A 13,693-nucleotide genomic window follows, 5' to 3' on the forward strand; every position below is an offset into this window, starting at 1 on the left:
AATACCGACAGGGGCAGGAAGAACGATAAGGGTACGAAGAAGGGTAGGAAATTCAAAAAGAGGTTTAACTCTAAGGACCGAGAATCTGTGATTTGTTGGAATTGCAATCAAAAGGGTCACTTTAGCACTCAATGTAAGAATCCAAAGGTGGATAAAGCTAGGGTGAACTTCACTTCCGAGGATACGGATGACGCTTTGGTGTGTTGTGTTGAAAATTCGGTTGAAGCTTGGATCACGGATTCGGATGCATCATTCCATACTAATCCTAGTAAGGAGATGATGAAGAATTTTAAGGCGTATCGAGGGAAGGTGATATTGGCGGATGACAAACGCTTAGACATAAGAGGCATTGGAGATGTGACATTGAAGACATCCAATGGTTCCAATTGGACTTTGAAAGATGTGAGGTATATTCCTGATTTGAAAAGGAAGCTTATCTCTATAGGTCAATTGGATGAAGAAGGTAATCATACTACCTTCGGTGATCGCAAATGGCATGTTCTAAAGGATGGTCAAGTCATGGCATCGGGACATAAAGGGCAACTTTATACATGGTCGAGGTATTCGATGATGATGAGGTTAATGTGACAAGTAATGTAGGGACCGATTCTACTTTATGGCACCGAAGATTAGGGCATATAAGTGAGAAGGGGATGAAGTTGCTAGTTTCTAATGGGAAGATTCTAGGTTTGAAGAAAGTGGATATCGGGTTTTGTGAGCCATGTACTATGGGGAAACAAAAGAAGGTATCATTCGGGAAATCTGGAATTGTGCCAAAGAAGGAGAAACTTGAACTTGTTCATTCCAATGTCTATGGACCTACAACGGTTGAGTCGCATGGTGGTTCCCGCTACTATGTCACCTTCATTGATGACTCCACAAGAAAGGTATGGGTTTATTTTCTCAAAGTAAAATTTGATGTGTTTTCTACTTTTAAAGTGTGGAGAGCTGCTGTTGAAAAACGAGACAAACTTGAAAGTTAAGTGCTTGAAATCTGACAATGGAGGAGAATACAGCAGTAAAGAATTTAAAGACTATTGTGCGGAACATGGTATTCGTATGTTGAAAACAGTTCCGGAAACACCACAGCACAATGGGGTTGCCGAACGCATGAACCGGACGCTTAATGAGCAGGCTAGGAGTATACGGTTACATGCCGGTCTACCAAAGATGTTTTGGGCAGATGCCGTAAACACGGCAGCTTATTTGATTAACAGGGGACCCTCAACACCGTTAGAGTTTCGAATTCCAGAGGAAGAGTGGACCGGTAAAAAGGTGAGTTTGGCTCACTTAAGGGTTTTCGGTTGTAATGTGTATGTGAAAACCAAAGACATTGACAAAGACAAGCTTGAAGCTAAATCAAGAAATTGTACTTTTTCGGGTATGGGTTGGATGACATGGGTTATAGGTGTTGGGACAATGAGGCGAGGAAGGTGATTCGTAGTAGAGATGTTACTTTTGATGAAAGCTCGTTGTATGGCACCAAGGTAACGGTTAATTCTAATTATAGTCCGGTTATGCTTGATAAGTTTGTTGATGTGAATACAGGTTCTAGTGGGAGTTTGGGAACTATTGAATTGCCAATTGATGGTGAGGATCAAAGTGATGGAGATGATTCGGAGAGTGGTGCTAGCTTCGAAAATGATGAGAGCTCTATTGGTGGGGATGATGGTGACTTAACTCGATCACCACCACCCGTTACTCCACCATTGAGACGCTCTAGTAGAACGCCCAAACCTACTGTCAGGTTTTCTCCATTAGCAAACTATTTGCTCTATACTGAAAATGGTGAACCCGAGAGTTATTTTGAAGCAAGTCAATCTAAAGAATCCAAACAGTGGGAGCTTGCTATGAAAGAAGAGATGGGGTCACTTATCAAGAATAAGACATGGTCTTTGGTGAAATTACCTCCAACGAAAAAGGAATTGCACATTAAATGGGTCTTTCGAGTCAAAGATGAGTTGAACGGGAAAAAGCGGTACAAAGCTCGGTTGGTATTTAAGGGGTTTCAACAAAGAAAAGGAGTTGATTATAATGAGATCTTTTCTCCGGTTGTGAAGATGACTACTATTCGCTTGGTTTTGAGTATTGTTGCTGCTGATGACTTACATCTAGAACAATTAGATGTAAAAACCGCATTTTTACATGGGGATCTTAAAGAGGAGATTTATATGGTGCAACCAAAGGGCTTCGAGGTAGTTGGTAAAGAGAGATGGGTTTGCAAATTGAAGAAAAGTCTGTATGGGTTAAAACAAGCACCACGGCAATGGTACTTGAAGTTTGATGAATTTATGACAAGGAGTGGCTTTACAAGAAGCGAGTCGGATCATTGTTGCTACTTGAAGAAATTCAAGTCCTCCTATGTTATATTGTTACTTTATGTTGATGACATGTTGATTGCAGGTTCGGACATGTTAGAGATCTACAGGTTGAAGAGAAAATTGTCTCACGCATTCGAGATGAAAGACTTAGGGGCTGCTAAACGGATACTCGGAATGAGTATTGAAAGGAATCGGGTTGAAGGTACTTTAACTTTGTCTCAAACCAAGTATATCGAGAAAGTGTTAGAGCGGTTCAACATGGGTGATTCAAAGGCAAGATCCGTGCCTTTAGGCGGATCTTAAAGTTAACAAAAAGTCAAGCACCTACAACGAAAGTAGACAAAGAGGAGATGGCTCAAATTTCGTATGCGTCGGCAGTGGGTAGTATTATGTATGCAATGATTTGTTCAAGACCCGACATAGCTTATGCAGTGGGAGTTGTGAGTCGATTTATGTCGAATCCGGGTAAAGAGCATTGGGAAGGTATAAAGTGGCTTTTGCGCTACTTGAAAGGTACTTCTAAAATGGGGTTGCAATTCACTAATGGTGATTCCATTGTGAGAGGGTACGTTGATGCTGATTTGGGTGGTTGTGACGATTCGGGAAGAAGCACTACGGGGTATGTTTTCACGGTTGGTAAGACGGCGGTTAGTTGGATGTCCAAACTTCAAAGTTGTGTTGCGCTGTCAACAACGTAGACTAATTATATGACATCAGCAGAAGCATGTAAAGAACTTATATGGCTGAAGAATTTTATGTTTGAGTTAGGACGTGTTCAACAAGATTATGTCTTGCACTGTGATAATCAAAGTGCTATTCATTTGGTGAAAAACCCGGTGTTTCATGATCGTACGAAACACATAAAGCTAAGGTATCATAAAATTCGTGAACTTATTGAAGATGGTACTTTAGTTGTTAAGAAAATTCCTGGTACGGAGAATCCTACTGATATGTGTACTAAGGTGGTTACGATCGAAAAGTTGAAGCTTTGCATAGCTTCAACTGGTCTTCTTGTTACTTGATGAAAGAGGACGGCAACTACGGAGATCTAAGGGTTATTGGTTTTGATTTCGACAAGTAGTGTTGAAGACCTTGTATCGAAAGTCTGCTCTTCCAGCGATGTTGAGTTTGCGTGTCCTATGTTTGATTGGCGGTATGAAAGGTGGTTCGACGTTCTTGGTTGAAATAGTTGGTTTTGGGGTTGACGAGATTTATGGGTTTTGCTCTGCTTTGAGTGGGAGATTGTTGGATGTGCAAAGAAGATCAAAACAAGAAACAGGTACCAGGTCGCGTTCGGGTATGGTTTGTCGCGATACGCGACATGTTGGAACGCGACACATGGAGCTGGAACGCGACAAATCAATTAGTAATCAGGACTCGATGGCTATCGCGTTTTGATCAAGTTTGTCGCGTATGGATGCAGTTTGTCGCGGAACGCGATGCGGTGTCGCGAAACACAACTTTGTACGTGGCCAGCAAGTTATTTGATTTGTTTCCTAATTTTGATTAGCACTATGAATATACCCTTTTGTATTCTGTAACCCTATGTACAAAAATCAATAAAAAAAATCTCTAGTTGCCCGTGGACTAAAGCAATCATACCGATTGCATATAACCACGTAAATTCTTGTGTCTTTTACTTTTCTTGCATTTATTTTGTCGTTTGTGGGATCACAATCTATTGATTGGTGATCGTTGTTGGGTCCATAAATTCCTAACACCGTGTTCCTCTCTATAAATACACAACACTACGTTAAATATATGAATACACAAGTCGAAAGTTTTCGCCGCAATGCGCGGACCGGTCCGGACTAGTTCACATAATAACGGAAAAAATGTAATATAAGTATGAGCACACCATTAATTTGAGTCAGTCACTATTGTGTAATATTATTCACTCCGTGAAGCTAGAGAACACGTATACAACAATAATGAAAAAAAGTTGTATTTTGAATTAGAAAAAGACTGCGTGGATTAAAGCTACGTGTAGAGTTTTGATATATGCGTTGGTGGAAATGTAACAGTAGGACCAAAAATGTAAATGGAATTACTTTAAATATCAATAATCAATAATAATATAATAATAATAATAATAATAATTGGACAACCAATCAAACCCCATCTACTTGTAATAAAAAGGTTGTTACCCATATTAACTTTAAAAACTTACAAATGTCCTTCATTGTCACCTGGTTTTACTCTTTGGCCCAACAAATGGCCGCTACTTTTGGCTTTTTATTTCTCCACATTTAAAAATTGCTTCTCAACCCATACTTCTAGTTTCATATGTTACATATATCATTTGAACATCAACAACTGAAGCATACATCAACAACTGAAGCATGCATTTGAATACAACGGGACATCTTTGATAAGTGTTTTACGGCTTGAGTACGCACAAAGAGTTTGTCAGTTGAATTGATGTTCGCTCTCCAATAAAGGAGCAGACTCGGATCACTAACTGGAATCTGTGAGTGTGGACAAATTAACAATGGTCAATCAATTGGGCGAATTAAGTTAGTTTGAGAACTTATATGAGTTGGCGCTATTTAGATTGTAGAGAAATAAAGTATGTGCGAGTAATACATATTACAGAGTATGATAACTTTTATTTTAAACGGCGATATTGATATAGAATGCTCTCATTTGTCACTCACACACGCGTTACGAGGAAACCCAATTCGCGACGATGTTGGTAGTATCATCAAAGGTTGGGAAAATCCCCAGAGACCTTCCCAAGTCGCATTGATATTGGAAGTACCATCAAATATTGAAAACTCTCTGCTTGAGTAAGAATCGAACCTGGGTGGGCAGTACCCCAAGTTGGATCTCACTCTCATACCACTCAAGCCAAGCTTCGGTGGTTAAAGAGTATAATAACTTGCATGTTACGGAGTATTGATGATGAGTAGAGTGCATTATTTATAGGAATATATTAGAGTTTATGCTTTATGGTCCTGCCAATGCTAATGTGTCATTGTTTGATGGGCTAGTTAACATCCGGAATTGAGCTTCAGTCTTTTAGGGCTAACGTGACATATCTATGACTTATGTGCAAATCACCGTGTGTGTAGTCCGTGTGTGTAGTGCTTACATGTCACCATTATGTAAAGGGCTTATGTGTTGTTACAACCCTAAGTTTTCTGTCGGATCTTGAATACCGGTTAGAAACAATGTTTGCCACAACGGAACACTCAGGCAAAATCGGTCGGCATTTCCCACAATCGCACGCCCTAAGAGGAAGATTTTATTTGCTTTCTGTTTCGTAGAACGAAGTTGATCCATGGTAATCGAGAATGTCAATAAGATTTGTGTACATGAAGATATTTGATTGCGGCGTAAAGATAACGGGGCCTACATCGTCTGACTTATGCTACCCTTAACGGCTAAAATTAACGAGATGTTAATAATTGGACTACATAAACGCAAACTTTCAAATGCTGGACAAATTAAATACTCCATGTGTCTCACTATAAGTGTTCACATTTGACATTCAAAGTCTTTCTTTGTCAACTTTGACCAAAAATATTTTTTTTGTGTTATATATTATTTGATAAAATATATATAAATAAAAAACGCATTATAAATCCAATCCATTCATATAAATTTTATCATATATTATATAATACAAATAAAAATATTTATGGTGAAATTAAACATGAAAGACTTTGAAAGTCAAATATGGACATTTATAGTGGGACGAATGTAGTACCGTTTTAAAAACGTAGCTTTTTAAGTCGGCGTGGACTACTATAACACCCTAAGTTTTCGATATTTCCTTTTCATAAAAATAATAAACTTTAATCGTGAAATCGAATCCAATTTTAAAAAGAAGCCTTTGTATTCGTTTTAGAAGTGTGTATGGTACGAGAAAATCCGAAAAAATCAGGACCGTGCCGAACCGGATCAGATCGACCATTTTCAAAGAATTTCGGTACGGTCTATATTTCTTAATAAACAAATTATTCAAAACTTACATTTTCTACTAACTAGTTTCAAATTCTTAAATAACCAATTTGAATTGGTCCAATCAACCTATAGGTATATGTATATTCCTGCCTTCCTGGCACAGATTTTATTCCAAGTATCCTAACCTCTTTTACCAGATCTTTGAAAAGGCTTTAAATTTGTTACTATAAATTGTACACATCCCGAAATATGTAATTTCAAGTACATGGAATCAAGATTTGATTCATGTGAAATAATACGAGTAACTAATAATGATAATGATAATTATAGTAATATAATAATATAATAATAATATAATAATAATAATAACAATAATAATAATATTATTATTATTATTATATTATTATTATTATTATTATATAATAATAATAATAATTATTATTATTATTATTATTATTATTATTATTATTATTATTATTATTATTATTATTATTATTATTATAACAACAAGAAGAAGTAATAACTAATAACTAATAATACAAAAAATTAGTTAGATAAAATAGTGTATAGTAATAATCGAAGAATACATACATTTTAAGTATTAATTCATTTATTTCTGTAGTAACTGAAACATACACACGAATATCAGGAAGCTTCAAAACAAATACATACACTGGCTGCAAATAAATTACAAACCCAACACAGCACAAGTTATGAGTAGTGCATAGTAACCCCCCTGACAAATTCAAGATTTGCATTTTATGCCCAAAAATTAAAATTTAACTCTGTCTTCTCAACTCCTTATAGAACTTCAATATAAACTTTTCAGCAGCTTCATCCACATAGTTATCTTCATCTCCGTTACTTAACGGAAACGGGGAGTCTGTTATCCTCAACTGCCTAACCATCGGGCTCTTCCCAAACCCGGGAAGAGCCGGTGAAGCATTTGTGCTGGTCAACATCTCCAACGCCTTAATAATTGAGTGGTCAATGTATATCTCATCATGATCATTTTTAACGACATGCTTCTTGTTTTTGTAATGGTTTTTCTTATGAGTGGTGAAAAGTGACATGGGGTAAGCAGGGCTATTGCTGCAGCTGAATTCGTAATCTTCAGTTTCTGGTGGTGGGAAAGTGAAGTTTCGTGAGTCGTTTGAGCGTCGATTGAAGGCGGAAGATGACCAATTATGATGATGGTGGAACATGAGGTTTTGTAAGGCTTTACCCGCAATTTTGCCACGTTTCATCATCATGTTGAGATCAAGTAATAGTTTTCTTTTGGATAAGTTTTTTCTTATTATGAAAAGCATCACACGTACTAAACTCATTACTTTCTTTGCAACTAGTGGTAAATTTTGTTCCATTTTTGTATAAATTGTTGGATTAATGAGAAGTTGGTTAGAGAATGTGAAGATGGAAGTTATTGATGTTGTGACAAGAGAATGAAGATGAGACTGGTATTTAAAGGGGGAAAATATTATTGAGACCCATTAACGTCAAGTTAAAGTGACAAGCTCCTTGTGCCACTTATTGAGTTTTTTTTCTTACCTTTTTATTCCACTCATCTCAAATCATATGTACAAATTAATTATGTTTAATTAATGTAGTCTAGTTTAAGTAAAACAATCATTATTAAGATATCAAGTACCTTTTAACAATTAGATTTTAACTTACACACGGTATTAATATTGGTTAACTGCAACTATGTGCATTTTTATTGTAATGTGTTGATAACTACAAATATCTCTGCATCCCAATTTTTATTGTCATTTTTATAATTTTTTGAGTGTGTTTAAATATAGCATTAAAAGCTATGCTTAAGGAAAATAATTTAAGCATCAAGAATGGTACATTAAATTTACGGAGGTAGTTATTTAAGATAGTTATTAGCTAAATATAAATACATATTACATGTCTTAACAATTTAAGTATAATTCTAAGAAAATTGTTGTTCCGAAAATTTTATGAACCATGTTCAATAAATAAAAGTAGGTCTTTATATAATAATGAACTTAGTCACAAGCTATATTAGATATCTTATTTTTATATTTGTTTACATATATAATAAATAAATACAACTAAGTATTTAATAATGAGAAAATTACCAAAATAGACAATTTCCATTGTCTCTGGCAAATATAAACCATGTCATAGAGTTTTTTTTTAACAAAATAGACGTCAAAATCGCTAGAAACACCCGCGATATGCGATTTTGTCGCTCAACCAATCAATAATACATATGTGGTACGGGTGCTCGCGGAATTACCTCGCTATCTTGGAATTGCATTGCTTCTTGAAATAAAACCTAATTTCGCGAACTAGTTTATTGGTATGAAGTGACATTTCTGACGTAAAACGCGGATTCAGGTCACGAAACATGAATTTTTTATTGGTTAAGCGATAAAATCGCGGATCGCGAGTGTTTCTATCGATTTAGTCATGTATTTTGTGTAAAAAACTCTTTGACATGGTTTATATTAGAGAAAGAGTGTGAAATTTGTCTATTTGGGTAATTTTCTCTTTAATAATATTTAATGTTGTACTATATTTTTATGCACGTTTTAGATATTGGCCCATGTACGACCGCACACCTTGCACGTCCCCGACATTGTTCAAGGACTATCCTTAGAAAGTCTATTTTCATTTGTTTAAAAAGCTTTTTATTTGTTATAAAAGAATTATTTAAAATTATGAAATTCTCCAATTTACTATTATTTATTATATCTATAATATTTTATAAAAATTTGAGTCAAACTTATATTGAATATAATAGCTAAATGAAACTATAATATCCTAGATCAATTTATGGTTGGTTTTCAAGTAAATATATGATGCTATAACGATTGTCCATTTGTCCTCACGTTTTAACATGGTGCTAAATATGATTTTTTATGTAGTACGTACTACGTAATCCAATATTAAAAATTCATAACAAATAACTACAATACTAAACAATAGCTAGAATACTAATATTATATTCTCCATTTCTCCCGGTCTCAAAAGAGTATGTTGAATTTTGTATTCAACGAGGTTTAAAAACTCGCGCTTCGCTGCGAAGTGTTTTAGTCCTCTAACAGTCGGTTACTTGAACGTTAAAAGAAAAACGAGTAACGATTGGTTAATTGTACGTTAAAAATGAAGGATTAAATAAAGAATGTGAACAATGAAAGTGAAAAAATACGGTTAATTGAACTGTTACGGAAGGTAATATAAAAAGAAATTAAAAATATTATTAAAAGAAATAATATGAAAAGGGTTTTTAGAAAACAAAAAGAAATAAAAAGAAGAAGAAGGTTTACCAAATTGCCTCAAAGTTGGGGGTAATTACACCCATGCCATCGTGGACTGTAAATGGGTATTAGTATTATGTATAATTTCGTATTTACTTTTATATTAAAAATAAGTTTAACTAAATTTATTTATGTAATAAGTTATTGAGAGTAATACATAAGAGTTATTAGTGAGTTTAATGATATTTAATAGTTATTTTTTTTAAATTGAACTATTATTTTAGAAGGGAGGGAATATGTTCGTAATAATGTTAAACCGAAAACTATGATTTTAAAAGCATACATATGAGGGCAAACGAATTTAAATTTTATATCATCAAATCAAATGTTCAACGTTGAGAAATGACCACACCTAGCATGAATCGACGTTGACAACCAAACAAAAAATCATCCACGAGTAGAAAGAGTAGAAAGGAAATTGATCGTGTTTTCAATTTCATGTTGATCTTTACTTCAAAGATAATAACGAAACCAACCATAGGATCATTTTTCTCGTAATCAAAGTTAGTCTAAAAGTAATGAGCAAAATTTCAAAAGATGAAGTAATATTTTGCAAGTAATATTGTGTAAACACTTCATGTTCCGGTGTGAGTTGTGACTTACCTTAATCACTTCCAAGATATTTTGTGTGCGAGTTTTAAACCCGAGATTATTTATGATGATATTTAGATTGCAATCATTAGGTTTATGTGCGTATAAATTAGGTGCAATTTTAGTTTGTGTTATATGTGTACTAATAATACGGAGTAGTTGTTAAAAGACAAAATTTCATTCCTCGTCCCTGAACTTTACATCAACTTTGACTCCTCGTCCCTTTTCTTTTTTTTGTACATCCCTCGTCCCTAATGTATCACAATTCTATATCCCTCGTCTCCCGTCTACTTTATGTCAAATTCAGACGTTAAGTGTAGTCATGTGCGAAGCATGTGAGGGTAGTTTCGTCATTTTACATATTTCTTTTCCATTTCCATTCTCTTTCGTATTAACACCTCTCCTTTTCCCATTCATCTTCTTCTCATTTATACCTAATCAATAGATCAACACAAACCCTAATTGCTTCAAATAGTTTCGTTGTTCAGATCCGTACCTGCATTTCAATAACAAATTCGGATATGACAAGGAATTAAGTTACCTTGGAGCCTATTTTCAATTTCCGCTTGGGATTGATGCCAAGGATGTCATGTCCTTCCGATTAGGTTCTGATTTGGATAACATAATTTTTTGCTGCAATACTTTTTTGTTCATACAACAAACATATGTGTTTTCCTTGTCGGAGGTTACAAAGAACGGATCACAACTACTGATAGCATAAGAAGGTGAATTTGCAACTCCATAAAGATGTACACTACACATTACTTAAACCTGAATGTATTCTAAATTACAGTACAAATTAATCAGGCATAATAATAAGCTTAAATTAACAAAAAAGAAGTAATCTTTAAGGACCCTATAAGTAAGAAATATATACAGAAATTTAATTATAGCGCTGAAGGTATACAAAGCAAAACTATTTATCACAAAAATAGCTTTTTGCCTAATTAGAACCACGGATAATCAAAGTAACATTCAGATACCTCAAATTTGATAAATTTTTTAGGTCACAAAACTCATCTTCAATTGAATTTCAACAAAAATATTATTGATAAAATTTTTAGGCCACAAAGCTCAAACTAAATTACAAAATTCATCTTCATCAAGAAATATAATAACACGATTCATCATATCATCAAATCGCAAAATACTCAAACCCACTTGCTACTGTAACCACCGCCGCGTCGCAGGTGGTTACCACCGTTAACCGCCGCCATCAAAATCCTACAGATATGAATCTTGTAGTAGATCTGAAAGCGTTTTTAGAGGATTTGAAGCTAATCGAAGGTGATTGAAGAAGAAGGCGACCTAATCAATGGTGATTGAGGAAGCAAATCGAAGAAAAAGATATTTACTTCTTATTATCTCCTTCATTTAGCCATGAAAAACAAAAGAAGAAGCCTGAGATTAGTTGGTGGAGGAACATGTAAATGGGTGCTTGTTGATTTAAGTGAAATAAAAAAATAAATAAAACACAAAAATTACATTCCTAGTCCCTTTTCCAAAATTACCCTCACATGTTTTGCACGTGATAGGAGGGTAACGGCAAAATAGACAGAAAATAGACGGGAGGACGAGGGATATATATTTCTGATACATTAGGGACGATGGATGCACAAATAAAAGAAAAAGGACAGGGAGTTAAAGTTGATGTAAAGTTCAGGGACGAGGAATGAAATTTTGTCTTGTTAAAATTGCTTTCTTGATGTACTAAATGGTACAATTACAAATAAGTAAAATTAAGAGAGTATGGTAATACTAGTGAAATAATTCGTGGAATCACGGATTTGTTTAAACAAAATAGTTTAACAATATGTTTTCGGTATTAAGTGAACGTAGTTATTTAGTTTAATGACCCCTGGAATCACAAATTTCGACTAAGAAACTTGTCGTTAATTTTACAAACATATTGATATACTTAACTTGGTCAGAATAAACGAACTACATTTATTCTCCCACGACCTCCTTCCATTTTTCATCACAATTATTATTTTTCATTGTCATAAAAGCTTACATTACAACATTTTATTAAGACATGTATTTCGTATACGTATGTAACGTAATTAATTCTGTAAAGAAAACCCTATATTTGAATAATAATAATAACATAATAATAAAGTTTGTTCTAAAATTGAGGATTCATATGTTTAATAATAATTAATACTTATTAGTAATAACAAATGCCTCTTTAATTTTTTTTTTTTAAATTTAAAATACAATTATTATATGAAGGTTGAACACTATGCTTCAAAGTTTGTACATGTATTCATGGGGTGTTTTGTAAAAGATTGTACAATTTGTTTAAACTTTGTACATATGGTAATGAGAATGTTTTATCATAAGGTTGTACATAATGCTTCAAATATTGTACATATAGTCATGAAGATGTTTTACGATAAAGTTGTACATAATGCTTCAAATATTGTACATATAGGTGTTTTACCTTAAGGTTGTACATAATATTTCATATATTATACAATGAACATGTTAATTTATTTATTAAATTAAATTAATTATTTTAATGACATCAAGAGGGACTTAAAAAAAAATTTCTTTATTTTTGAATTTTTTTTTTAAGTTTGGATCATTCTTATTTATGAAATCATCATTTTAGAGATTTATATGATATTATAGAAGTTGAAATATGGAGTGCTACATGTAATACATACCGGCGTAGTATAATTTGGTAAACATCAACTACAAATCTCCATTAATCGATCGGCGAATATCCATCTCTAGTGCTTATTACAACCGCACATGGAGTTGGGCTAGACCTGCACGAGGTCGGCCCTAAATGAACTAGAGGAACTTAATCAACTGTAACACCTCGGATTTTAGTGTATCAGAAAATGTTCCTGAAAGTGTCAGTAAATGTGCGCAGCAGAAAGCGCCACTAAAAGTGAACCTAACACTTATGCATTTTCAGAATTTACATCAGAATCAGAGTTAGGCAAGTTCAGTCCCTGAAATTTAGAGTCAGAATCAGACTGTGCATAAGGTCGCGGCGCGACAGAGAGGGCCGCGGCGCGGCGATTAACTAGTTTCAAAGTCAGGAGGCATGTCAAGGCAACCACCAGACCACGTTATATGTCGTGGCGCGACGATGAGGGCCGCGTCGCGGCGTTCTGGGCGGACTGGAACCAGATTTTAGTAATTTTAAATAAGGTTCAAGGGCATTTTGGTCTTTTCGCGTGTGAGCCAGATTTAAGGTCTTAATCTCATCCACTCATTTCATTTATTCTTTTCTTTTTTCCTTTTCTTCTCATTTTCCTCTCAAAAACTTCAAACCCCAATTGGTTCAAAGGAATTTTTGGAAAGGAAGAAGCGGGTTTTGATCGAAAGCGTAAGAGACAAGTTTATTATCCTCGTTCTTAGCTACAAGGTGATAGTAGCGGTAAGCTCTAACTCTGAATTTCATTTTCGTGTTCATCATTCAAATTTGGGGCTTTTGGCTTGTATGTTCATAGATGGAACCCATTTAGTTGTTAATTGAAGATTAACACCAAGATTCGGGTTTATTGTTGTTATTGGTGAGTTTTGGGTTTGCTGAACAAGTGTAAGTTTGTAAGACTTGCAAAGGGG

General features: G+C 34.5%; 1 protein-coding gene across 1 annotated transcript; it reads right to left on the reverse strand.

Moving 5' to 3' along the window:
* Nucleotides 1-6,826: 6,826 nt before the first annotated feature.
* On the reverse strand, nt 6,827-7,648 carry LOC139867552 (uncharacterized). Its single transcript, XM_071855916.1, has one exon. The coding sequence runs from the start codon at nt 7,592-7,594 to the stop codon at nt 7,010-7,012; it is 585 nt and encodes a 194-aa protein (XP_071712017.1). The 5' UTR covers nt 7,595-7,648; the 3' UTR covers nt 6,827-7,009.
* Nucleotides 7,649-13,693: the final 6,045 nt, after the last annotated feature.

Source organism: Rutidosis leptorrhynchoides, chromosome 9, assembly GCF_046630445.1.
Source record: "Rutidosis leptorrhynchoides isolate AG116_Rl617_1_P2 chromosome 9, CSIRO_AGI_Rlap_v1, whole genome shotgun sequence".
NCBI lineage: Eukaryota > Viridiplantae > Streptophyta > Magnoliopsida > Asterales > Asteraceae > Rutidosis > Rutidosis leptorrhynchoides.